This window comes from Acipenser ruthenus, chromosome 21 (genome assembly GCF_902713425.1).
Source record: "Acipenser ruthenus chromosome 21, fAciRut3.2 maternal haplotype, whole genome shotgun sequence".
In the NCBI taxonomy this organism is placed as follows: domain Eukaryota; kingdom Metazoa; phylum Chordata; class Actinopteri; order Acipenseriformes; family Acipenseridae; genus Acipenser; species Acipenser ruthenus.
This window is the reverse complement of record NC_081209.1, coordinates 7,911,787-7,939,307: the sequence shown is the minus strand read 5'-3', so window position 1 is coordinate 7,939,307 and position 27,521 is coordinate 7,911,787. Positions and strand designations below refer to the sequence as shown.

Below are 27,521 nucleotides of genomic sequence, written 5' to 3'. Positions count from 1 at the left end.
GCAGATTTTACTCATTAAACCAAAAAAATTGCAGGCAATGACAGCTGATGGGGCCAAAGCAATAACAGACTGTGAAGCAGGGTTTATTGGCTTGGTGAAGAGAGAGACAGCTTACTCCAATTTGAATGCTTATTTTCAATTTGACTTGATGACATTTTGTTGCGCTTATGTTTTTTCTGGCTCTTTAATGGCCAACTGGTTGTCAGAAATTTCAGACCGCAGTTAAGCTGGGCAGGTTCTGGCGGCTGCACAGCTGTTTAGAAGTCAGGAACATTGGCGACGCACATTCCTGGGGCGACGCACGTTCCTGGGCATGGCAGTCCGTCCCGCAGCGCACATCAAAGCGAGGATGAGTCAAGGGACGGGGTTGCAGGGCTCTGCGAGTTTCCTTTCTCCAGTCTCCTTTGTGTAACTCATCCCTGGTTATTAGCCAAAGTGTAACTGACAGCCCATGTGCGCTATCTCGTCATGTCACCAATTTCCTCTATCAGAAAGCACTCTGTAATCGCTATCACTTCCTCCAGAATGTTTCTTGGAGCCTACAACTGACTTCAATGCCTAGCTAGCAGGTTCTGTTTACACGTGGCAGAATAGGCAAGGACCCAGAATGTTCTAGACAATCACAAGCAAAATCGTCTTGAACTGAAACAGATTTGTTTACAGTCCTGAACTTCCTCAGTGTGTCATTTTAGGGTCCGCATTCCAAAAAACGAGGACCCTTATACGATGATGGTGTCCATCCGTCTGTCTGTCCATCACCCTATACCGGGTGAACACGATAACTGCCTTGATTTTGCACTGATCTTCACCAAACTCGTATCATACATGTCTAGCCTCACATGTAAACTTGTGTCATATTGGTCAACAATAGTGTAGCGTGCACGGGGGTAGGCAGCAGCAGGGCTGGTAGGTGACATAATCACACACAAAGGCATAAGTCCGATATACGCTCTTTGCAAAAGAGCCGGCTCTTTTGTACAGCGGTATCGGCACTATGCTTCAGAGCGAGAGGTCCCAGGTTTGCACCCGCCCTCCGCCTGTGTTTGGATTGCCTCGCCCTGTGTGATGCGCCTGCCTGCGTTAACCTAGATCGCTACAATATGATTCTATTCATTATCTACCACTCTTCTACCAGTTTAATGTAGTATACCCAAAAGCAATCCTAAAGCATAGTAAAGGCAGAACAGGTAAAACAGGTAAAACATCTTATTGATAAACGGTGGTAAATGCACAGAATAAGTATGTGAAAAACATGGTGAAATTACTATACAAATAATGAGTCTTGAAGCCTTGTCATTCCGTTTCTGGAAAACTTTGAATTATAGTTTGAGCTGAGATTTGAAGATAAAGCTCAAAAACTTAAGCCAAAGTTAAAAGCAGGTTGTCTGCAGCCAAGATTCAGAACACTGCTGTAAATTGTAATATGGGGATAAGTAAGACAAGAGGTGCTCAGCTTCTACATTAATGACTTAGGCCAAATGCTGTTGTTTTTCATTATTACTGTGGTTAGAAAGCCATGCTTAAAACATGCTTTAAAATGACACTAACATGATACTAAAGTCATAAGAAATGGTAATTTGTAAAGCCTTCAGACACATTCTCACAATGTGGGGCTGCAACTCTTTTGACTGCACATGAGACCTGCCCTGGAACACTTTTCCACAGCACATGAGGTTTATGCCTCATAACAGCTGGATTGACCTTAATATTATTAATAATGTATTCAGAATGTATAGTATTGATTATTTATGGACTCAAGTAAAACAGCTACAATTGAAATGGAGCAGGGCTACGACAGGTCTGCTGTAAAGAGAAGCTTCCAGATTTTCATACAGGTCGCAGATTCTGATGGTATCCTGGTACTTGTTTTGCTGTGGATTTTATACTGCATGCAGAACTTGTATTACGTAGTAATCATAAGCCAGAACTATTAAACACTCAACAGTGAAGACAAACCTTTAGTGTGCAAGTCATTTTCAATGTCTTCAAAGCCTGCATTTGGATCCTGTGACTGTTCATGTTGAATGGGCTGTTTCTGGGGCGGAGTGCTAGCATTGCACAGAGCCAGTCTGAGCAGTCTCTCTGTTGTGATCACAGTTCTGCTCAGTCTCACCTGGCAATGGATTTCAATAAAGCCGATTTCATCCAATAATAAACATATGGCAGCCTGCTTCAAGAAACAGTCAGCTGAACAACCGAATTAACTCAGAATTCAAGATTTCTGATACATATTAGGATATTCCTTAGACACATATGATAGTCACAAACATTAACATACATATTACCAGCCAATGTCGTCAATATAAAATATGTATGAAAAAGTAGATTCTCAAGTCAACTTGTCATTAACTGCGACTGATAACCATTTTATTATTGATTAGACTGCAATGCACTGACGTGTCAAATCCATTCAAATGCAATTCAAATCTTTAACTGACATGAAAAACACAAGTGCATCGCATTGCACAGCACTTTGAGCCATTCAGGGTTTTACTGTGAGCGGACTTCATCTCACCTGAGCTTTATGTAGTCAGAGGCAAAGCTCAGGTAGATCCAATTAACAAATACCTGAATACAGCAGTAACAGAGTAGCAGCATTCTAAAACAGCCTAGAAAGAAGCACTACCCTTAAGGGGTAGGTAAACAAACTGGTTTGTCAACAAAGTCTGAGAAATTAGAGTGAACAGGAGGTTAAAATACAAAATAGTTTAGTAAACAGTCACGGATGAATTATATGTTGTGGTGTAAAATTGAACATTATGGTACATACCAGCTTTAACACAATACAACGCACGCCTTCGACATGCGTCCAGTTCAAAGAACAGCGACCACACTCATTTCAACAGGAGCACATTCCATTTCCATTCCAGTGTGCTGGTATATTTTGGACCTCGCCTACTCTACTATTTATCAATCCATTAAAATAGTCTGTAATATTTCATCAATTAAAATGATGCAATATATCGTACTGCATATATTCTTAGTACAAATGACGTCGTCCGAATTCAGTACTCGCTTCTTGGATGTATAGCTAATATTGAGGGGATTTAAATTGAGTTCGCCTGTTTTCAGACTTGCGTCGTGCGCCTGCGCTGTGGTGTCTGCTGTACTGTACTCCAGACACACGCCAAAAGACTGCTTTGCAAGTAAAACTAGTCTTTCTTGTTGCTATATGGTAATTATGCAGCTTATTTTAGTGGTTCCCTAAAATTAAAATTAAAACTTGACTCAAGAAAAGGAATTAGTTAATGCATGTGTAGACACCCAAAGTAAAATAATAGCACTAATAATAATAATAATAATAATAATAATAATAATAATAATAATAATAATAATGTAATAATAATAATAATAATAATAATAATGTAATAATAATAATAATAATAATGTAATAATAATAATAATAATAATAATAATAATAATAATAATAATTATTATTATTATTATTATTATTATTATTATTATTATTTGAGGGCGAATCTTAAAAACAATATATTGCAGTTCCCAAAAGATACATTTCTATAATGCAAAATAAACACTTTCATGGTTTATGAGTTAGAAAACACTGTCAAACCATCGGATAAATTAACTCATTCAAATCACCGGTTTAGTACTTTTTTTTTAAAGACACAATAAGCCATATAGACTGCCTGAATGTAATGCTTTAATTTGCTTAATGTGCAGACAAACAATTAAGTTGTGTTAGACGGTAGTTTGCCGCATGCATTGCAACAACATGTGTAAATAATGTATACCGTGATGCTGAATCCGCAACATAGTACTGTACAAACGTATTGTTCATAAGCCACCTCAATGTAATTAGAAAGGCTGCCTGCATTGCAATATACGTGCAGCCTACCGTCACATTCCCATCACCGTGGAGGCTACAGCTGGTACAAAGCCACACGCCTCCCCAAAGAAAATCTTGTCGGTGTAATTGATTAAAGGGTTCGCTGACATGGAAAATAAAATTGTAACCAATAACATAATCCATTTCTGAGGGGAATAAACATTTTTGTGTTGTTGCTCGGGCTATGAGATCGTGATGCTCATAATAATTTAGTGTTTGTTTTTTTACTGATGTAAATAACCACAAAACAGTCATACATTCTACATTTATTTCAAAACCCATTCCAGCATTCTACCCACAGTTTCACGTGACCATTCTTCCTTTGTGTATTTTTCCTTCCTTGGTTCATTCTCACCCTACCGCAACTATTTCAATTTGTTAACCCGGTTTATAGTATACAGATGTTACAAGATGCAGCTATTGTGTTTCTTCCCAATCCATCAATTAACAATCTTTGGATTGGTAAACCGGCTGTCTGCAGTGCATTTTTAAAAAAATGTTTTGTTCATAATCCACTTACCTGTTTCCGCTCAGGTATCGGGATTCGATATCAGTGCGATGCGATGTCTAATTTTACAAAGTTGAGGAGTGAGTGCTGAAGGCGGCCGTCCACTGCGCATGCAGCAGCTGTCTTGCGGATGATCTGTTTGTTGAGTGTGAGAAGCGGCAGTTGTCTGCTGTTAACACCTATATGGTGTGTACAAGCACCGTCTCTCCTGCCCACGAACGAGCCATGCAGGACGGGCGTTGTGTGAATGACAGACCCCTGAAACTCGGCGCTGGAAACCCTCCCCCGTCACTTATACCAACTGCATCTATCGCTGGAACGCAAGCCTTTTCTATATAATTAATTAATCGATTATTGCAATCATTTTTATATACATTAACATCAGTGATTTGTTCAGAGTGCTGATTGTGTTCTGTACCATTCTAAAAAATGCCTTGTCTAATCTTGGTTTTCTGTTTTTTTGTGCTTGTATTTCATCAGAACGTTGTAATAACCATTGAATAAAACATAGAGACTGCTATAAATGTTTTACAGAAGTATCATAAAACTGATATTGAAGTCTGGATTCTACAGCTGCTTTCTGCATACATTGAAAATAGCATGGTTTGGATTATAAATCAATTCGGACTAGCGGGGTTAGGATTAGTGAGAATCCCTCCAGATTGATTCCAGTCCTGGTCTTTATGCCAAACAGGTTGTAAATTAGTTAATTGCCTCTTAGCAGCTTCAATTAACTGCATTAGAACCTGCTTGGAGTATAAACCTGGACTGGATTGCATCTTGAGGGCCAGAGTTGAGTACCACTGGTCTACATACAGAGTTATTGTGTAGAATTTTAAACTAATTTTAAACAGTTTGCTGTTCGTGCGTTTAAAGACAAAACAAGATATACAATTTTGATTGGGGTGAATGTGACCTACAGCACAGGAACGGAGTAGGTGCCAGGAAGCACCTTTTATTGTATTGTGCTGCTATCTGAGAGATGCAAAAGCATGTAAAGTTGTTAATGCTAAAATGTATGAAAATAGATGTTATTTTGATGTGTATTAGTATGTATTCTTTAATGGAGCATTAGTTTTACACTTTGGGAAGTTTGTTGACAATTGTGGCTGCATTGCCATGATCGTCATGCTGGCGGAGTGGGGCGGGGTTCAGTGTGTAGTTCCTGTCTTTCTTGGGGACCACTTTCCCATCGTTTTGCTATTGTTGATTCATGCTGATGATTCTTGTAGAAGCTTACCAACATGACTGTCCTTGCTCTGTGGACCCTGCTCAACGTTCACCCACTGTCATGCCTTTTTGAAATACCTCTCTCGAATGATCTTTGGTTTTCTCCATTTCTGGTAGACTGTTTGCTATTGTGCTGCTCCCACAGCTTATAGTGCTGTAGGGATCACATGTCACATCACATGATCAACCTAATTTGTAATTCTGGGCGATAGCAAATCCAGTTGGGTAGACATGTCCTAATAAAATTGTATAAATTGAACTACCCGATTACACCCTCCCTTTTACACAGTGACAGCCTGTTGAACACTGGCAGCACATCACCACAGTTGCTTGTTCCCATGGCAACGCACAGCATAGCACGGTCTAGGATGGACCGGTCACTGGTGGCTTAAGACAGGGGGGTTCAAGCCCAGTGCCAAGACAGAACGAGTTTTGTTCCCATTAAAATGCATTTGAATGTGTTTAGTAGCTTGACAACCAGCACCAAAAACGACAGCCTAGAGGCTGAGAGCTCCAGCGGAAAGCAATGTAGATTTAAAAATGAATGTGTGTGACATGGTTGTATCAGAAAAATGTACTTATAGTGGCCCCTGAGGAATGCATGCTGGGTAAGAATAGTTTATAGGCTGGGATTTAATTTGTTGCCATGGTGGCACTAGTAGTACTAAATAACAAGTGTGGTTAATTGTAAATCGGTTTTGATAAATAAAACTGCTAAAAATTGGCAATTTTTTCTTTTGTTATATAGCCGTGTAATAATTTCATCCCAGTCACAACCATTATTCAGCTCATACTTGCATGATGTACATGTGGATTCAGTTGGTCGAATAAAAGTTTGTTTTCATCAATAATAAGAACTGATATGAATTAAGAACAGAAGTTAAGATTAAGGGTGTGGTGTCGTTTATGAGAAGCCAGGTCAAATTGACACCTTCCTTTTATTCTTGTTTCCATTAAAAAAGAAATTAACAAGATTGAAAATGGAACTTCCCATATTCTACTACTTTAACATAATTTGAGGAAATCATACTTATCAGGAGTACATGGCACAAAACGTATTAAATGGCACAGCGCATTTAATTGAATAGCCTACGAATGCTGACAGGGCTAAAATCTGAACTGTATGTAGTGGATTAAAATTTTATAAACGCAGTAACCATTCACATTATGCTGAGTATAAGAAAAGACATAAAAAGGAGTCTATCATTTTACATCGTAAAGATAAAATGGTCATCATTAAGATACGTAGGTAAAATGTCTGAAAATGCAGGTGTTGTTCCCCACTGCTTTGTAGAATATGGAGAATACTAATCTATAATATTTAGAAGAGTTTCCTGCTTTAAATGATTTTTTGATTATACCATCGGAGGCTTCTTAAGGCACTACACACAGTTGCAATGTTTTAACTACATCTCCCAGGTAATTAATCAACTGAAGGTAATTTATTTTACTGTCCAACATCCACACTATCTGAGGAACAATCTCCAGCCTCCCGAGCGTTGAAAGTAACAGCAAGTAAGAGTCCCTTTTGAACTGCTGCCATCATTGCTAAAACTGAGCAAACGGGTTGAAAGGGACTTCTATTGAGACAGAAGTGTGCAGCAACAGTAGGGTCAGAAGACAAACTGCAAACGCAGTGCAGTCAGTGATATTATTGAAGCAATCCCCACTGAATGAACACAAACATGTATTGGATACTGTGAGCTGTGTATGCAGGCACCCATCCACACACTCATTGCTATGATGCATCATGTGTTAGTGTCTGTGGTTTTACCATCACCTGGCTGACGCTGAACCCGATACCCCTTTTGCATCAGACTGCAGGGGTCCCAGGCTGGGAGGATTTAATGTTTAATATACACATCCCTGAATATCCCTTAAATGCACAGAATAGTGTAGATAAGAGATTCAAAACCAATCGCAATAACACAGTATACAGAATCAAGCACACGGCATTAAAACAAATATTGCATAATCAATTCCGATGTATAAAATGGCTTGGTCAAACAGAGCACCCTGATTGGTTAGGGCCCATGTAAAAATCCTCCCACGATCACTCCGGTGATGTCATTTCCATATTTTACCCGGTAGCCATTTCATAAGTGCAATACCACACCGGAGGCGTGCTATATTTCATAACAATCACACCCCGTCATGGCCTCTTGCATGCCTAAAGAAGCCCCCAAAAAATCTACCAATTGCTTAAGCAGAATATCCCAAACACATTGGTTCAAAGGGAGATGCGTGCATCACGTACCGCATTGTCACTGCATATGTGCATCAAATAATTTGAGCTCCAAACACATCATTTTGTATAAAATGATTTTTTTATTCCTATGTTTAGTGTTGACACATTACAAACACACTTTTTTTTTTTTACTCTGATAATGTGAATCGGTAAGAATCACAGCACATCTAGCAAAGCAATTGAGCTAATACCCACAGCACAGTATAAATATAGAAAACAAAAGAACATTCACTAACATTTCTGTACATTAAAACAAGGACATGTTTAATCTAGTGTAAGTATACTACATGATGTAGAAGGACAAAAAGGCAATACAGAACTCAATTGTAATTCATTTGTTATCTCAGTTAGGTAAAAAGGATGGTGTATGGTGATCAGCAACAATTCGCTCTGCAGACACATAAATAAACCTTAATTCGCTACTGCTCTATATGGCTTACTTTAACCCAAGGACTTACAACAAAAATGTAGGATTAAAAATCCTAGTGAAAAGTAATTACCAGGTTATATTTATTTACATAAATATTGGTATTACGGTTGAATTATTTAAAGTATGCTCTCCTCTATGTAGTACGGTATTCATATACAAGATACAAGAATTTAAAAATAGTCAGTTTACATTGCATTTTTTATTTATAAAGACATCCAGGGCGATTAAAATTCACATTTAATGTCAGGTGTCGTTTACTGGCTGAAGGGCTTGGTAACAAGAAAGTGCTGGTTGAATAAAGCTGAAGAAAGAAACAAAAAAACTGACTGCCTCTTTAAATGTGTGGGAGCAATGGAATACTAACAGCCAATCCCCCACGAGACGCAGACTTGTGGTGGACAGGACCCCAGTCACTGCCTCCACAAGAGTGACAGCTGGGATTGCACTGCACTGTGGTGGAAAACACACAATGCAGAGAAACTCAGTTTGGCAGCTGGAGGAAATCAAGGTTCTCGGCCGTGTATACAACACCTGTAAGAGTTACAACATTGCCTGCTTAAACAGATACTGCTGGTTTCAAAGATGTCCAATCAGCTCTAATCTTGGACTACCTTACCTAAGATACCATTAGGCAGTCCAAGATTAAGATCAGCCAAAAACATCTGCATGTTACCTTTATTTTATTGTTAATATATTCACCATAATAATAAGCATTTTCCTAATACGTAATTTCCTACCTGTTTAATATCCTATCATATGATCCAAGCATAAACAACAATAAGAATATTATATAGAACACATGTATTAGGATACCGAACAGGTAAGAATTCTAAATATGGAGACAAAATAAAGAAGTATCCCTTTAATATGGGCAGCGTGGCTTTAAAAAGTCAATTTCAGGGTGGGAACTGCACAGCTGTGGATTCTGTTCTTACATCGCGAGGGGTGATGTCCGTTGAGGCATAGATTCTGTATAGAAAATCCCTTTTGTAGCTTTCTCTCGCAAAGCCATTAGATCCCTTCTTTAAAATATAAACTGTGACCCTAAGAGCTTCGCTGGTAACATTCTTTCAAATTAGTCACAACACAGCTGAACAGACATCCTAAAGTTAGGGACACTGAATGTTATGTTAATGCTAAATGGAGTAGTTTTGCACAAATTCCAGGAGAGTGCTGCAACTACAAGATCCCTTGTTTTTTAAACACATGTCCCAAATAACAAGATAACATGTGAAATGAACCACCAATATTCATGAAACATTACTTAAACACAAAACATACAGATTAGCTATCTAAACAATTCCACTAATGGTTACTGGTGTACTCATCAATAGAGGAACAATGGGTGGCGTGTTACAATCCACAATATTATTGTATTGTAAAATAAATAAAATAACCAACAATGACAAACTGACAGCCAGCACCAAAAGAAGATTAATGCAAAAAACGGCGTCTCAGAAAAGCATTAAACAGAGGAGGTGTAAAAAAGCAGAATGCCTCTCCCTTGATGGGTCAGACATACACATGCCTTCAAGAAAGCACAAAGCCTTTCTGTCACAAAATCTGACAAGACTGGCGGTCTGTGGGTTCCTTTTGGGTAGAATTAGCTGGAAACTATTAAAATGATCACCTGTGGAGAAAACCCTCCCAGCGTGTATATCCTGAATCCCCCAATCATTACTGACATGCACAGGCAGTCACTGCCAGGGCTTCTTTAAACTAGCACTGCACTGACATCCATGAATTGACACGTCGACTGTAATAAGCAGCCTGTTCACTTGATGACTGCTGGGGATATCCTATCCACGATCGTCATGTCACAAACAAATTGAAAGCTGCAGTCCTGCAGAAAGAGGTTATGAAAGCGATATTCTGAAATGTGCCGACACCAGTGTCGTAAGACCTACACAACCACTGTGGAGCAAAATTAGGCATATTTTCCTTGCAGGAAAGCAAAAAAGTTTTTTTTTTTGTGTTTGTTTAATACCACATTATACTGATGAAATCACCACCATGCATTTGATGGACCATTGCTGGAAGGATTTCACCATTCAGGGCAATATCCTTTAACTGTGCTACTGTTTCGATTGCCTGTACTATAAAATAATTAACAATTCTCCCAGAAATAGCCATTACTGCTGCAAAGTGTGATGACCTGTGTTTCAATGGACTAAATCCTGTTGCTACCTACTGTATGGTAGCAATAGGGCAAAAGCAAAAACCTTTGGGGTTAATTAGTAACATGTAATACAGTAATGTACTATACTTCTGAAGGGTTAAAAAACCATAATGTATGGCAGTCATTTACTAATTTTATATTCTCAGAAAAAAGTAAACCTATGCAGTAAACAGGAATTTCTATGTGCGTTTCTCCTTACATATTAGCAGCACATTTGGCCACCAATGATGAATATGTTGATGCTCATATTGGATAGAAATCTTTTATTTTTTATTGAAATGTTGCCATTATCCCATCAGGCAACATTGATACTAAAAATTAATATATATATAAAATCTAAATGATCTTAGTGGTCAACAGGTCAGTGACCGATAATTCATTTTTAGAACAACTGTGAAATCAGTAACTTCGTTGGCTAGGGACATTCGTCTCAAAAGCACTGAAATTATCTGACAGAGAAGGAATAAAGGGTAAAGCTCGTGGGAAGAAATGCCCATCAGGACCACAGTTTTAGCCTGTAAACAGGCAACGCACAAGAAATTAGCAACACTTACCAAGTGTGTTTCTGATCAAGTGTGGTGTGAACACAAAAGGTTTACAACATGGTGTGTGGCACTATCTATCACTGTTTAACCCTGCTCCGCACGATGTGTGGCACTATCCATCACTGTTTAACCCTGCTCCGCACGATGTGTGGCACTATCCATCACTGTTTAACCCTGCTCCGTACGGTGTGTGGCACTATCCATCACTGTTTAACCCTGCTCCACACGATCTGTGGCACTATCCATCACTGTAACCCTGCTCCGCACGATGTGTGGCACTATCCATCACTGTTTAACCCTGCTCCACACGATGTGTGGCACTATCCATCACTGTTTAACCCTGCTCCACACAATGTGTGACACACTCAAATTCACCTGGCATAGCCACTTATTTGCTTAATAATTGAAGCAGAATTTGTCGCATGATCTAATTCTTTCTGTCAAACTTTTGGTCTCGCACCAAAAATCCTTTAAAAACAAACCAAACAGCACTGTGCAGTACCCCTTTACTAGCAGGCTATTAAAGGACATTACAAAGCTTCAACACTGAAGTCGTGTCTCTACCACACCCCATTATCATTTTCAACTGTATAATAAACCCACTACCAGTACTTCAAGTGATCATTGGCCATAAAAATAAATAAAAACAGTGAAGAGCTCAGGCAGCTCCCAAGGATAACAGAAGTATTACCTATTACAGGATCATGAAAATGATTCAATAAAGCATAATCCAAGAGCACACTGGTGGCCCTACAAACCTTTTTAAAAAATGCCTGTAGTACTGTAGGAACACTGGCTTGGTAAAGGTGAACATCTATACCCAATTTTTGAAAGAAAGACTTGCAGCAGCAGGCTGTTTTAAAGATGAAACGGAACTGACACAAAGCGACTGAACTGAAACCAGACTGAACTTGAAACACTGCACCATCAGAAGATATTAGGTCCCTTTTACTTAGAACTTGTTCAATAATTATTCTTCAGACCTAATTCTTCCAAGATTGGACAATTGATTTCCCAATTAAAAACATGCATTTTGTCCAAATCAAGTTCCCCATTTACAAAGTGAGCTTAGTCAAAAGAATGCTCCCAACTTAAACAATGGCTTAAATGCTGTCAGAGAATAATCAGGCAATTTATTTTGACTATGTGGTCAAGTCTCTACACCGCTAGCTGCTCTGCGACAATTTAACAAAAAAAGCTGCCATACAAAGTTCGATACAAACATCCCCTTTCCGAATCCTGACTTCTATATGATACCCAAAGTACTCACAATCAGGCATATCAGGACAGCGCAAACAACGGTTCTCCCAGCACTGAGTTTAGTGCAATGAAGTCACGTACAGACTGCTGATGCTTTAGTCTAATACTGACTCAATCCCTTTTTATAAAGCATCCAGTCTAGTTTTAAAAAATTATTGCAAAGGTTTAAAAAGAGAGAAAAGGAAAAGTAGAAGACAAAAAAAGCATACAATTCACTGTCCATCAAAACTGTTCTTGCCTAAATTGGTAAACTTATTTTTCAGTATTGTACAAGAAATGTTAAATACTTTCAAAAACAGCTTTTATAGAGACGATGCTGGTTGGCTAGTTTAAGTCAGCAATTATTAAATCAAATATATATATAATGGCTATAAATTGAATAAGTGTACAGTATTTCAGTCCCAACCCTTTCAAGTGCTGAAGTTCAAATGGCAAATTTCAGAAGAATGTTTCAAAAAAAAAAAAAAAAAAAAAAACACATAATAGATCTGAAGGATCCGGCTCCATGTAGGACACAATGGATTTGAAGGATCCGGCTCCATGTAGGACACAATGGATTTGAAGGATCCGGCTCCATGTAGGACACAATGGATTTGAAGGATCCGGCTCCATGTAGGACACAATGGATTTGAAGGATCCGGCTCCATGTAGGACACAATGGATTTGAAGGATCCGGCTCCATGTAGGACACAATGGATTTGAAGGACCAGGCTCCATGTAGGACACAGTGGTTTTCACATCAGGGTAAAAACAAACTAGATAGGCCAATGAAAGGGTTTACACCGTCAGTATTCAGTCTTCATTCTCTTAACCGTTTCACAGGCATTCTGGAGCAGGTTTACAACAATCTAAAATAATCTATAAAACAAAAACAATAAAAAGATAAATAGGATTTACATTCTTCAAAATTGCTTATAAATTACTTTTTGGACATTCAAAATGCTAAAATGCATGCCACCTAAGGGAAAATGTTTAATAAATGCTTTTATAATACAAAACAATATTGATCAACTTCGGCATACTGAATAAATGGATTTAGAACGTTTAATGATTCTTACTTTTAAAAAAATACAAAAATTTAATTTTGGTTCTAAAGTAAATCTATAAATGACAAAGACTCTGCACAGACTGCAGAAAGAATGCATTACAAAGTTTCAGAAGTGGCTTCTGATCACTCCCATATTGTGATGCAGGTTGAACTAAATTCATCAACTTGTTAAAAGGAACACATTGGTCATTAAGAAACATGCACCGGGCTAAAGCTACATTTTATTATTGCTGTTACCTTCTCATTCAACTTGAAACTCAAGTCGGGTTGACCTCATCTGAAGCTTTTTTGCTGCTGCATCAAACCCACGTTCTCGTAGACTCTGGAACTATCATCTCTCACACTGTAAATAAATTTAAACAGCGTGGTTATGGTGGCAAGACCAACTCTGTGTACCAGATTGGATCACATTCACACATATAAAACACTCCATTGTGCTAAATTCAATTCAATGAGAAACATTTCAACTAAGTGTTCCACAGTCTGGGTTTTGAGACGGTGGGATACAGCTACATCTAGTGGTGGAAAACAGTAAGACATGAAGTTTCACTTCTCTGCTTCTGGACGCAGACCAGCTACCATTACAGATTCCATCTGTTGTTTAGGGAGACAGATGGCAGTTCTGAAGCAAAAACAGACTCTTCATTGAAGCAGAGATGTACAGTAGTAGTGGTAGATTTAACAAAATGGCTGCTTGACACTTCAAAGTTACATTTGTATGCCAGGATAATCCTCTAGGACAACTACTGCTGAAACCAACTCCCATTTCTCTTTTTTATATCCATCTTAATCTTCTGCATAGCACACCTGCTGCCACGTGGTATTCTTTGTATTGTAATTGAGGCTTATTTGACTTTTTTTTGCATAGCATACAGCGATATCCTGGGGTTCAATATTGCAACGGCAATATTTTTCTTTAGAGAAAGTAGTTTCAAAAGTCATTTTTCTACTCTCTCTTTACCTTTTCATGATTTTTGCAAGCAGGGTTGAGGGCAATTCCTGTTTTTCAATTCCTATTCCATGTCCAATTCCTTTTTAAAATGAATTTCCAATTCCCTTTTAAATCAATTCCAAACTAACCATTGATCAAAACTGCAATTGACAGTATTCTGTTCAAATGAGCTGCTCACAGTGGCAACACATTACTTCAATTGAAATCACTGTTTGTTAGTCAGTTACACTGGCTTCAAATGAAAGCAATTGAACAATTATTACGTCTCAAATATCAATTCCAATTCCTTTGAAAGACTTGGAATTGGGAATTGATTTTAAAAAGGAAATGGAATTGACCCCAACCCTGATACCGAGTGGTCCTTAGTGGTTCTTTTTGCAAGTACTGAAATACTGTGGTTTCTTTGGAGAAGTCTGCATTTAAGGTGCTTTTACATGATTTTCAGTGCTAGTTGGCTGCTATAGATATATGTATTAGTCCAAATGTCTTTATATTAGTATATTTATACAGATATCAAAGTAAAGGAGAAAAACTGTGTCTCATTTACTCAAATGCAAGAAGCACTCTGAATGATTGCATTGCAGAAATGTAAGGGAACAATAAAACAAACTAAGAAAATATCACTTGAACCTACTTACTATTAAATCATCTGCAGATTTCATTTATAATCTACTGAGCCACTATTAAGACTTTGAAACAGAAACAAGCGGTATATAATCTGTGGTTCAGGTTTTGATACTCACTCTGCATAGACGGGGGTGGGGGTGCAGGGGGGCAGGGGGCTCTGGTCACCCCCCGACAGGTCAGTCAACGAATACTTAATGTTGGTATATTCTCTTCCTTTTATTTTACTCTTCTGTAAAAAGAGAATAAAAACAGAAACACAGGCTAGCTATGTAACTAACAATATTCTTCTCAATTTTGATCAAACGTATAACAATTCTAAGAAGATGGCAACGATACACTCCTAGATGTTTTTTCTAACAGTGAATGCTATTTCTGAGAGGCGTCCTAACAAGGCCCCTCTATCTAGATTGTGAGGGGTATTGAGTCCTCAGTGATTCTCACCTGTTCCTCTTCGATCCTGCGCTGTAGTGTTTCTATATAGTGCTGTACGGCCATGTAAATAAACCTGTACTGAGCCTCGGTCTGAACCATTCCTGACCGCTGCGATCGCACCATCTGGATGCTTTTGGGCACGTCTATGTCACAGTCTACCCCTGCAGGGACACAATGGAACATTCCAGTGAACACCAGTATTCAGCTGCTGCAACTTCCAAAAGTGACCAATGAGATTCACTGAGAGGAGTAGAACTTGAGCATTATAAGTAAGCAAAAAAGATAGAAGTATAAACACAAGGTTAACATTAAGTATTGAAATAATGTAAAGAAAATGTAATAGTGCTGTGTGATGCACTGCCGTTATGGATTCTGACTCCTGTCAAAATATAAAAGCTCTATAATATGATTAAGTAAAAAGCAGAGAATGCATATTCTATTACCATTATCAATGTTTTTCCATAGTCAGAATCCTTCTTTAAAAGCGACGTGTTAGTAGATTCTTTTCAATGTATGAGAATGCTTATGGCAAAATAAGATGCAGTGGAAGGTTTGGGAATGGGGCATTCAGATTTTGTAACCGCGGTGTAACATTGAAAGCTCTTGCCTTTTTCTCGGATGACGTCGATAAGCATGTCTATCACAATAAACGTTCCCGTTCGTCCAATGCCAGCGCTGCAGTGGAAAAAGGAAAAGGCTTTTAAAAAAACCAATAGGCTTTTAGAAAATCCCAAGTCTCTCAAGTGTACAGTCAAGCAATGTCAATGCATTTGCTATTCATTGTTGGTTTGCATGTGAAGCAATGAAATTGGAGATTTCACTTGCCTGAAAAAAAACTGTTCTGCATGCATGTCGATGATAGTGTGAAATGAAACAAAGGCCCGCAATTATCAAATGAAAACTGTAATGGTACAAGACTAGTAAGACACAAATCTGTAATGGCACAAGACTAGTAAGACACAATGTGGTTAAAATTACAATTCCAACCGTCATAACATTTCGGGCCACAAAGCATAATGGCTGCTTTTTATTTTTTTCTAAATTTAAAAAAGCAATCATCAGCAGTGGTTTTGTGTATAGATGCTTCAATATTCGCGACTCTAAGAATGTTAGTCAGTCGGGGAAGCTGGTTGGTTAATGACAAGTTGGAAGCTGTTAAAAGGGGTGCGGACAATATTCACCTGCAATGCACCACGATGGGTCCAGCCTCCAGGATGCTCTCCTGCTTCATGTTGACCTCCTCCAGGAAGTCCAGCACACCGCCAGGGTCACCAGGCACGCCGTGATCCGGCCATGCTCGGAAGTGGTACTGCCACACGGTCCGCTCGTCATCGGGCCCCTGCAACACACAGCTCCCCTTGAAAATGGGTCCAGAGCAAGCACTGTCCTGCCACCCTTTTGATTTAGATTCTCTTCAATAAAACGCATGTTCTGAACCAAATCGTTTTAGGAGACTGCTAAAAATAAATAGAGCTATTCTAGAGAAAGCTCATTTACAGAAACAGTTTGACCTTACACATCTTTGAACAAACCCTCCTTGATCTTCATTATGGAAGGCTAAACTTGTTCTCTAATCACTCTGGTTCTCGGGAAGCTAGATGAAGCTACGGAAAAGTGGTGATCCTGACCTGGCCAACCTTTGACATTCTGAGCTCCCTCAGGATGTAGTCGTGTGCCGAGGTTTCTCTGGCGTTGCGTACGCGCATGGCTCCGTACTCCTTTAGCACAGTCACGTCCGGCCAGTACTTCACACACTTACTCTGAAGACACAAAAGAAAAAAACAAAAAAACAACGGCAGTTGAAGGGCTAAAGTAGACCAAAGATCTTCTGCAGCTGAATGGGGGGGTCGGGGGGGACTGGGCCTTTCATCGGTAAAATAAAAAGGGACAGATATTTATGCTAAGTCAGCACCATCTAGCTAGCCCTGGCTCTTACTTCTATAAAAGACAATTCTGCTGATCTCTTGCATGTGTCTACAGCTGGTAACTAGAGCTGAAGAACTGCTCCTGAGCTCAGATGAAACTGCCTTAAAAAAAGAAACATACACCCATCACCACAGCAGTCAAATCTAAATTACTGCAATCAGCATGATGAAAAACTTGACATATATCAATAGTATGTACAGAACAGTAAAGAATAAGAAGCAGCAATGAATTTGATTAGCAATTCTCCAGATATAGACACAAATATAAGAAGCTACCTACACCTTAGGATTCTGAATTGAAGCAATCACTGTACACGTCTTCTCGAGTTAGGAGTGTCTTGCTGGCAAGTGGCTGACGTGGGCGACATACTGAAGTTTCGGATGTCAAGCTTTTGCAAGTCAAGTGTAAAAAGCGGTTATTCCGTTTACCTTCCCTCGCTCCACTTCCTTGGTTGTCATGACGATGACTCGGGAGTTCTCCTGGAACACCATCCTCCAGAAGTCGCTGATGGTGTTCTGCAGGCAGCCCTGCGTAGCAATGTAGCTCTTCTTTGGCTTTGTGTTGTTGCACTTCACCTCAACTTCAGGCTGAAGACAAAACATTTATTTAGACAAGGCAGAGAGGTTACGAGAGCTTTAGGAACGAAATGCTTTTACTAGAATGCAGTAGAATTTTCTTTCTCCAAGATGTTTCAGGAGGAGTGGCACGCTGAAGATGTTTTTACAATATGCATTACAATCCAGACTACCCTGCTGTGAGGATTCATCGATCTCTCGAGGTGTCCAATGGTTTTAGCTACATTTCTCAGAACCACCATGAAAGAAAAAGTATCTAATCAAGTGGAAAATTCTTTCTGATGCACCGTAAGTACATTTACAGAATAATCATGTCAAAAACTGCATGGTGCACTCAGTTGTAATTCACTGTAGGTTTTGAGGTTTGCCAGGAGTTAAATACCCATTAAACCATGCTTGAGCTTTTTAGATTAATCTATTGTGTACCAGGGGCCAAATAACTCCATTACTAACTTTTTTTTTTTAATCATCAGTAGTGCACAAGTATTACTGTACTTACCATTATTATATTGGCATTGATGTAGTCCGAGCCCAGCTCATTGATTTCCTTATCGTTTAGCATCACTCGAGTATGATCAACTGGAAAGCAACGGCAGAAGAAAAGAAAATCCCAGTTGAAGGAATTCAAAGGGTCAATCCGCAGTTACAGTGTTTAACCAAACTGAACAATGCACTCCTTTATTGACTATACATGAGAACAACATTTTTTATATATATTTATACACTGCCTCAGACTCTTGTGAGGTTCCAACGTGATTTCCAACAGCACATGTTAACATACAGTGTCCCACAGGACTGAAAGAGTTAATCAATGTACTTCCGTATTGTAATGGTTTAAAACACGCTTCATTTTAAAATGCTACAGCAGTACATTGTTGCTGGCAGGTTACTTCATTTGTAACTTGACTTTCCAATACAAATTCGTTCTCTGATTACACAAGAGCTTGCCTTTGTTGTACCGAACCTGGTACAACTACAGCAGCTGAACGTTACATCACTGTAGCTCCGAGACGTTTCCCCAAGGAGAACACCACAAATGTGGAAAGTCTTACATGGCAGGATGTTTTTGTAGCGGTTCTTGTTTTTATTCTCCGCTCGCTGTCCTTCTTTGCGACTGTAGAGCAGCTTGCACTCCTGCTGCTGGAGGGTCTGCAAGAAAAAAAAGAGAGGACTACATTATTAAAAAAAAAAAAGTATTGTTTTTAGAATGCTGCAACCTGGAGAGATTTTCAGCTGGCTGTCATTTTTGTGGTGGTGTATCCCAATACATTCTCCCCTTGACTCCAGGGTCAAGCATTCTGCTTCTGTTATTTGTGACTTAAAGTCCAGCCAGGTTTTGTTCAGACTTCTTGCGCCGGATCATTTCAATAATATACCTAAACAAGGGACGTTCTGACACCTTCAACTGGGTCCAGGGCTAGTACGAGTTCCAAGCTCTAAAATGCCTCAACTTCTTACCAGAACCTTCCAATACTAATAACTGCATACAAGGTCCAATACTGAACAGCAGTAAATGCACACATGTGGGAAACACATTACAGTAACACAATGTTTCAATTCCAATAAATGAAAATACTACAGAATATGCTGGAAAGGGTATTGAAGCGGTATGTACAACATAATCTGTCATTGATGATTACAAGATTAGAATCCAAGGTAGTTGGGTACAGGCACAGTTTTAAGCAGTAGAATGTATATATAAAAATAATCAATTATGTATTACAAATACAGCATTCATAATCCAAAAGGGGACTGGGGTGGGGGGTATGTTTATTCTGTAGACAGACTCCAGCCAACTTCTGCCTTGACACTGTGATTAATAAACCACACAGCAGGTCGTTATTCAACACGAGCACTCTCAACTAGACCTGAAGGCCATCTCAGGCAAAATCAGAGTCATGTGGAAAATCTTAGCATTTTTAGATTTAAACCATAAAACAGCAAGGCACCTGAATGAATGAATGTGACTGGAAATGGGAGTCGAAACCGCATGCAAGCACAGCAAATCAAATCTTACAGCACCCCCTTGTGTCCACTTTCACAACTGAAAATGAATGAAACTATATATAGATATTGACTATCAAGCTGTTCCATACAAGGCAGTGCACTCTGTGCCTCTTCAAGTTGGACAGCTAGCCAAGAAATCCTGCTGAAATTCCACACGAGAGAAAAAACGGCATATTGGAAAAATGCCATCATGGCTATAAAAGCGATCAGAAGCCATTGATTTGAACACATCACATTAACCTACACAGACCTGTAACAAACCAATGTTAATCAGTTACAGATATCGTAAAGTAAAACACAGAAGGGCCCTATTGGGAAGCAAGTGCAACAACACATTTTAGAAAGGAATAAAACAACTTTAAAGGTGTAGTACACAAAAATTCTTCAGTTTGCAGGTACAGTAGAAGCTGTTTATTTTCTGCTAGTTTTATTCGCTTTGGATAAAAGCGTCTGCTAAATGACAAATGAATACTATTAAAATAGTTTTACTCCTCGCATAAAATGTTTCTTTCCAAATTCTTCAACATAGCCTAAACTGTTCATGGGTAATGCCCTCATAGTGACAAACAGCCTTTTAACTGCACACAGCTGCATCACCACCGTTTCCACTGTGTATTCTGAAGCAGATCCACACAGAGTGAATGGTCACCCTCACCTCAAACTCCTCCCAGAAGCCCTGCTTGACCTTGTCGGTGGTCTCGGCCAGTTTGCTCAGCTCCCGCACTCTGCTCTCGATCTCAGCAGCGTTAATCCGGGTCGTGTTCAGAGGCTGGAAGATACGGACATGTTAAACTCAGGAAGGACTGGGAATCGTGCAACAAAATATCCCACACTGTCAGAGACTAGGGAATATAGAACTGATGCAAAACCATGTGGTGGCTCTGAAGTTTTAAAAGATCAAATAAATACATCTTCCGTATATAAAGTTGGAATGGAGTAACACACATTGGCCTGGTTTCACTGTGGTGAATGTTATTCAATGGCAAGGTAGTCCAAGATGACTGCAAATCAAAGTCTATGAAACCAGCTGTACAACCTTTTTAAATCCCTCATAAATACTTCTTTTAAACCTGACCAGTTAAAAATCCTGCAAATACTGCCCTTGACCATGTAAATGTAAATTGGAATTGTCTATTTATTATTTGGCATCACTTTATCATTGTTTTTGTCCTGTGTGAATGATTTGTCTCTTTTTGCCCTTGATTTTATAATGTTATTTCTTGCCTCTTGCCAGGACCCCCTTCCAAATTAGATGTATATTTCAAGGGCTCGATCCTGGTTAAATAAATAGATTTAAAAAAAATATATTATGTATGTATATATATATATATATTATGTATGTATTATATATATATATATATATATATATATATATATATATATATGAAAAAACACACATATATATTATATTAATATATAATAATAATAATAATAATAATAATAATAATAATAATAATAATAATAATAATAATAATAATAATAATAATAATAATAATAAATGATCCATGGTGTGCACAGCTCTGTATGCAGATCTGCAAGTCCTATTCTCTCAAGTGTATTTCCCGGGATACCTGTTTGAGCTGCAGTACAGTGCCCAGAGTCTCCACCATGGGATTCTTCTTGTAATGTTCCACCAGGTCTGTCAGGGAGTCAAACTTCTCTCCACCTCCCACATCGAACTTGAGATCCGGCTGAGCACAACAAAACACAGTCATATCTCGGTGCTGAATCTCCCTGTGTAATATTGTGTCCTGACAGCTTCTACTGCATGACCCACAGTTTGTGGGTTCACCCTCAACAGAACCTCCAGACTGCGTGGAACTCAAACACTGCAGCAGCCTTGTTCACTTCAGTACCAGGCTGTCGTTTTGTATATATGATAAAGTCATGTCAACCCTGTTAGTCCTTGGATGAGTTGTGAGTGCTGGAACGGGTGCAGCAGCAGCTGGCCGGTGGCCAGTGCTTACACTGCACAGGCAGAGAAGCAATTCTGTTTGACAGACTCAGCACAACTCACACAATTAAGATACTGTATTTTTGCTTATTTTCATTTTAGGGCACCACGCCCGACTTACACAGAAACACATTTAGAATCAAACAGAGAACACGCTGAATATTAAACAAGTAAGAACATGTAGACGCTATAAACTAAATCTCTTTAATATTAAAAAACCTGAGATATAAAAAACGCTCATGAGTTACAGCTATGTTATTTTTCTCTCTGCTGTATTCTGAAGTGAAATTGAAAGAGTTCTATAAGGAGCTTAGCGAGTCATATTTGTCTCAAGAGCCTAGGGTTGGTCCACGCTGGTGAGGTTTGATGGGCTCTAACGGAGCTGGTTGTGTTACCTGGCAGCGGATCATGACGTGAGTGACCCTGGGCTTGCCGTCGCTGCTCTCCCCCTTGTCATCTCCGGTCCGCACCGACAGCACAAAGTCTCCAGGGTGGCTCTGACTCTCGCGCACCAGAAAACTGCCGTTCTTCCCCTTCTCTGTCAGCAGCTTCTCTGCTTCCCGTCCCGACAGGTGTCCATGGAACCACCTGAGCACAGAGACGCGCCACAAAATCCTCATTATAAAACATTATTCTCCGATGCCCCCCACCATGTCCTCCACATTTCCACAGATTATGAGACATAGTCTCTTGTGGTAAAGACTCAATTAGGTTTTTATCACTTTGATATTGGATAAGCAGTTCTCTTGTAATAAGCAATATATTTAAAGACATACAAACAGGCATGATCTCTGTATATCCCCAGATTATGACACTACAGTTAAAGAATGTCCTGACTATGTTTCATCACAATTGGATCAGCAGTCCTCTAGATATATGGAGGTAAGTGTGTCATATGTACCTCCACTATATCAATATAGCCAAGTGAAGGATAGGGAATAATATATTTAATGTGGGATTTATAGAAAATGTTGTTTTTAATGTATTAAGGATGTCTGAAATAAAAAAAATGATTCTACTGTTTCCACCCCCAAAACAATGAAAGGCATTGATCTCTTCTTTCTTGTACACAATTAGCTTCTATTAGCTTCTCCATCGTAATAAATCTCCATAAATCTGTCTGAATCTAAAACGCCATGCAGTATGTTTCAGTAAACCAACTGCTGCAAGAGAGACATCTTGTGGTCGGAAAGAATACTTTTGAGAAATGAATACAAAAGTCCTATCTTCCATGGGACTAATTGTACTGAATATATTCATCTCATTTGATGATAGTTCTCGTGAACATGGAAGATGAAAATTTCAACCCTGAATACATTTTAAACAGTTAAAATGAACAGAATTGTACTGCGCATTTGTGATCTCTGCATTGTGTTTGAACTTGCCTCTCCGATGTTGGGTCAGCGCAGTTCAGCGGGTATTTCAGCTCAATGACATCACCATTCTTCTCTTTCAGCTGCCCGTGGTGCTCCATGTAATACTGCACAAGCTCAGCCAGCGTGGCAAACTTCTCCCCTCCATACAGGTCATAGTAGTCTCCTGTGTTCTGGATCTTGATGTGCGTGACGGCTCCATTTCGCCTGCAAAAACATCATGGGGTCTATATTATTCATGGAAACTGGGACATATCTAAATAATGGCCAACCTATTAATCCCTAGAGGTGATTTATCAACTCAATACAATAAGCATTTAGGGAGTTATAAGTAAATAGATAAGCAGTCTTATTTATTTATGATCTTCTCTGAACAGTGGAAAGAGGTCTGTGTTAGGATAGGTAGGGCAGCGATATTAGAGCTTAAAAATGATGCCCACTGTTGATCACTCTATTCTACTATCATCTCTTGCTGACCTGGGGATCTCTGGCACTGCTCTGGCCTGGTTCTCCTCCTACCTCTCCAACCTCACTTACCAGGCAACCTGGCGTGGAGCAACCTCCACACCTCACCCACTCTTAACTGGAGTCCCCCAAGGGTCAGTCTTGGGTCTTCTCCTGTTCTCTCTCTCTCTACACCCGCTCCCTGGGCACCCTCATCGCATCCTATGGTTTCTCATACCATTTCTATGCTGATGATGCTCAGATTTTCCTCTCCTTCCCCACCTCTGACTCCACCATCTCCTCCCGTATCTCTACCTGTCTGTCTGCTTTTTCCTCCTGGATGCACTCGCATCACCTCAAACTCAACCTCTCTAAATCTGACCTCCTTTTCTTTCCCTCCTCCTCCCCCTCCTCTGATCTCTCTATCTCTGTTCCTCTGGAATCTACCACACTCTCTCCTTCTTCCTCCGCTAAGAACCTTGGAGTCACCCTGGACCCCTGCCTCTCTTATTCCCAGCACATCTCCACTCTGGCACACACTTGCTGATTCTTCCTGAGCAACATACGAAGAATCTGACCCTTCCTCACCAACTATGCTACCCAGCTCCTGGTCCGGCCCTGGTACTCTCCCGCCTAGACTACTGCAACTCCCTCCTGGCTGACCTCCCTGCGTCCGCCACCCGTCCGCTCCAGCTCATCCAGAACTCTGCTGCCCGCCTGGTGTTCTCTCTGCCTCGCTTCGCCCACGCTACTCCACTGGCTCCCGATCACCGCTCGCATCCAGTTCAAGACTCTTGTACTAGCCTACAGATGCCTTGACCAGACTGCACCCAGCTACCTCCAGACCCTCATCTCTCCCTACACCCCCACTCGACCTCTCCGCTCCGCCTGCACTAGAAGACTGGCTCTACCTCCGCTACGCTCCCCTGCCTCCAGAGCCCGCTCCTTCTCCACCCTTGCTCCGCAGTGGTGGAACGACCTTCCTACAGATGTCAGGACGGCCCAGTCCCTGACCACATTCCGACGCCTCCTTAAGACTCACCTCTTCAAACAGCACCTGTAGAACTCCTCTGTTTGTATCCTGGGACACTATCACCCTTCATGTAAATGTGCTTTATTTTGCTCTTATCTGCCCCCTATTTTACTGCATTTAATCCTGTACTTCAGAATATTGTAATCTGCCAAGTGTTTAACCTGTAGTATTTTGTACTTAATCATATCCTGATGTAACTATCACTATTTAATCCTATCCTGATGTAACTATCACTATTATCTGCTGTATTATTGAATTGTGGTTTGTCACACTTGAACAAAAATTATTGTATTTCTTGCTCTTATTGTATTACTTGTATTGTAACACTTGAAATGTATTTGCTTGCGATTGTAAGTCGCCCTGGATAAGGGCGTCTACTAAGAAATAAATAATAATAATAATAATAATAATAATAATAATAATAATAATAATAATAATAAATGCCCGCCCATGTATTACCAAGCCAACTGCAACACATTTTAAATGTGTAGACAAACACAGACACAAGCTAGTTGTTTTACTAAGCTGACTTGCAGGTGTCCTATTGAAAAAGAACAGTTACTAGAGGTGAATCCTAGAATAACTGCTTGCAAATAACCGCCAGCACAGAAGCTGGCTGGTAGCGACAGGCTGCGCTTCCAGATCTCTCAGGGATGGACCTTGTTTGCAGCCACACTTCACAATATCCTCAAACAGAGAAGCGTCACTCACCTGACAGACAGGGTGAAGTCCCCAGGGTTACTCTTGCTGGGCCGGGCCAGGAAGCTCCCGTCCACCCCTCGAGTGAGAAGCAGGTTCTCAGCCTCCACTCCCGTGATGTTTGGATGAAACCACCTGCAGGGATCAGCAAAGAAGATGATGTTCTAACTTGCCATGTGAAATGTTTTGGTCAGGTATCTTTGTTTTGTGGTATTAATGAAGTAACAGAACAAGAACACATCTTAAAAGGGGTTTGCTTGCTTGCTGTTAGATTGATAGGCCTCAAACAAATAAAAAAAGAAACTGAATTCAAATCGTCCAGGCGTGATGGCAGTACCCTAGATTTCAAGATGCAGTCGACTGTGCTGAAACAACAGTGTCCAACAGGTGCAGGTACATAGATCACTAACAGTTCAGAAATCATATACTGGATCCGCACACTGAACACTATGAAATGTGGCTGCAGAAAGAGTTCTCTAAATTGTATGCACAAATATAGAGATTGACTTTATAAAAAAGTAGAGGCCAAAGGTGCTAGAGTGAAAAAGTGCCAAGGTATGGATCCATTCAAGACCTTAGATTCAAATGTTGCCATTGTTCTTTAGCAATGACGTAGCAATGGAATAGCCTCTATTCTTAACCTTGCAGTTGCATCAGAACTCATAGGGCGTACCTTTAAGTAATTAAAATCCACAAATTGCATACCATCCCAAGAAGAGTGTCTCAATTGAGGGTGGAGTGCTCACAAAGGTCTGACTAATTCACACACATACAGTCAATAATGTAGTCAATAAAGTGCAGATTTATACTTAAAAGTTAGCCACTGATAATGTCCAGTAAAGGGTCGTTAACACCAGATATTTTCACCAGACAGAAGTATGATTTTAACATATTTCCTATTGAGAAACTTACATTCGTGCATTAGATATATAAAAAAAACTAAATCCAGTGTGCGTGTGTGTGTATAATATATATATATATATATATATATATATATATATATATATATATATGTGTGTGTGTGTGTGTGTGTGTATGTATGTATGTATACACACACACACTTACTTTCCTTTTATTGCGGGGTATCTATAGCATAGTACAGTAGGGTCTAATGAAGTGTCACAAATCGTCAGTAATTTACGAATGACGGTTTAAAACAAAAATCCATTATTAAGTATCTGTTTTAAGCTATTCGTAGTTAAAACATTATCTGTACAGCAATTTACCACTGGCCCGAGCAGGAGAGCATCACAAAATCTCTATTCTGATTCTTTCACACAACCAAACGACACACTCAGCGGGTAACAAATGTTACTAAATCTTAATGTGTTCAAATTCCTTCCTCTCTGAGCTTTGATTTGAAAAAGTGATTCAACTGCACAATAACAATGTAAGTCCAACATGATTTTGTAAAACTGGGTGTCGGGTTTATGACTTTTTTTTTTTCTTTTTCTTATTTTTTAATCACATCTTACCTCCTTGATGTCATCTTGTCACAGCTTGCTGCGAGCCCGCTAGTTGGTTCCTCAATTCTGTTTCCTCCTAATTGGTGTGTGATCTCCGGTTTTCGGTCCGGTTCAGATCATACCCCAAAAATTCATGGACTGGTTCTGACCCGGTTTGGCCCAAGTTACGTGTTTTAACTTAACATAATTTGCATTTAACTGCTGAGTAAAAAAAAAAAAGCAGGCCTCAGAACCGAAAGCTTCTAACTACGATACGACTCTTAGATATGACGTCAACGGCGACACTTCGCAGCTGTTTTCTGTCATGCGCAGTCTAGCGAACAGTAGCTTCTGTCATTTCTACTGTTGGCAAATTTGTCTACTTACAAAACAAACAAAAATGTCCTTTGATTACCTAATATATTTTTTTCCTCCCACCCAAGTACATTTTTTCTACTCAGCTGAAGAAGGGTTTTGTCCGAAACGTCCTGAAATAAAAATTTTTTTTAAATAACTTAAACCTGTGTACATCCAAAAGAAATAATAATAATAATAATATTTTTTTCTTCATTTTTGTACACTGCAATTATACGTAATTTATATATATATATATATATATATATATATATATATATATATATATATATATATATATATATATATATATATATATGACCAATTACATATGATTAGCTTTATGTACATAGCAAATACATTTGTACTGACCAAAAATAAACATGTAACTGATAGAATGAA

General features: G+C 39.4%; 2 protein-coding genes across 6 annotated transcripts in view; both read right to left on the bottom strand.

The window, feature by feature from the left end:
* The window catches only part of LOC117428176 (rabphilin-3A-like), an 83,343-nt gene extending 78,672 nt beyond the window's left edge, over nt 1-4,671 (bottom strand). For 3 of the 4 annotated variants that reach the window (XM_058994714.1, XM_058994717.1, XM_058994715.1), the window contains exon 1: nt 4,371-4,671. The gene's annotated coding sequence lies outside the window, so the exon portion shown is untranslated. The remainder of the gene's footprint in view (nt 1-4,370) is intronic. The other variant, XM_058994716.1, reaches the window with a different exon arrangement.
* A 5,830-nt stretch (nt 4,672-10,501) lies between these two features.
* LOC117428180 (tyrosine-protein phosphatase non-receptor type 11) lies at nt 10,502-27,115 on the bottom strand. Of its 2 annotated transcripts, XR_004548281.3 has the most exons (17): nt 26,796-27,115; nt 25,333-25,455; nt 23,157-23,351; nt 22,167-22,359; nt 21,389-21,508; nt 20,473-20,586; nt 18,863-18,959; nt 18,310-18,389; nt 17,664-17,822; nt 16,938-17,069; nt 16,491-16,648; nt 15,917-15,984; nt 15,319-15,470; nt 14,994-15,106; nt 13,536-13,641; nt 13,076-13,108; nt 10,502-13,017 (listed from the first exon to the last, which is right to left on the bottom strand). XR_004548281.3 is itself a non-coding variant. In XM_034046938.3 (16 exons), the coding sequence occupies exons 1-15, from the start codon at nt 26,807-26,809 to the stop codon at nt 13,572-13,574; spliced, it is 1,788 nt and encodes a 595-aa protein (XP_033902829.1). In that variant the 5' UTR covers nt 26,810-27,115; the 3' UTR covers nt 10,502-13,108; nt 13,536-13,571. The 2 variants fall into 2 exon arrangements, 1 of the variants encoding a protein (XP_033902829.1); XM_034046938.3 differs by having other exon boundaries at nt 10,502-13,108.
* Between the last annotated feature and the right edge of the window lie 406 nt (nt 27,116-27,521).

Excerpts from the sequence above, each read along its gene's own strand:
- LOC117428180 (XM_034046938.3), bottom strand. Across the intron at positions 18,960-20,472 it reads GCTTCTGGGAGGAGTTTGAG|ACCCTCCAGCAGCAGGAGTG; the intron begins GTGAGGGTGACC and ends TTTTTCTTGCAG. Across the intron at positions 17,070-17,663 it reads AGGAAGTGGAGCGAGGGAAG|AGTAAGTGTGTGAAGTACTG; the intron begins GTAAACGGAATA and ends TTGTGTCTTCAG.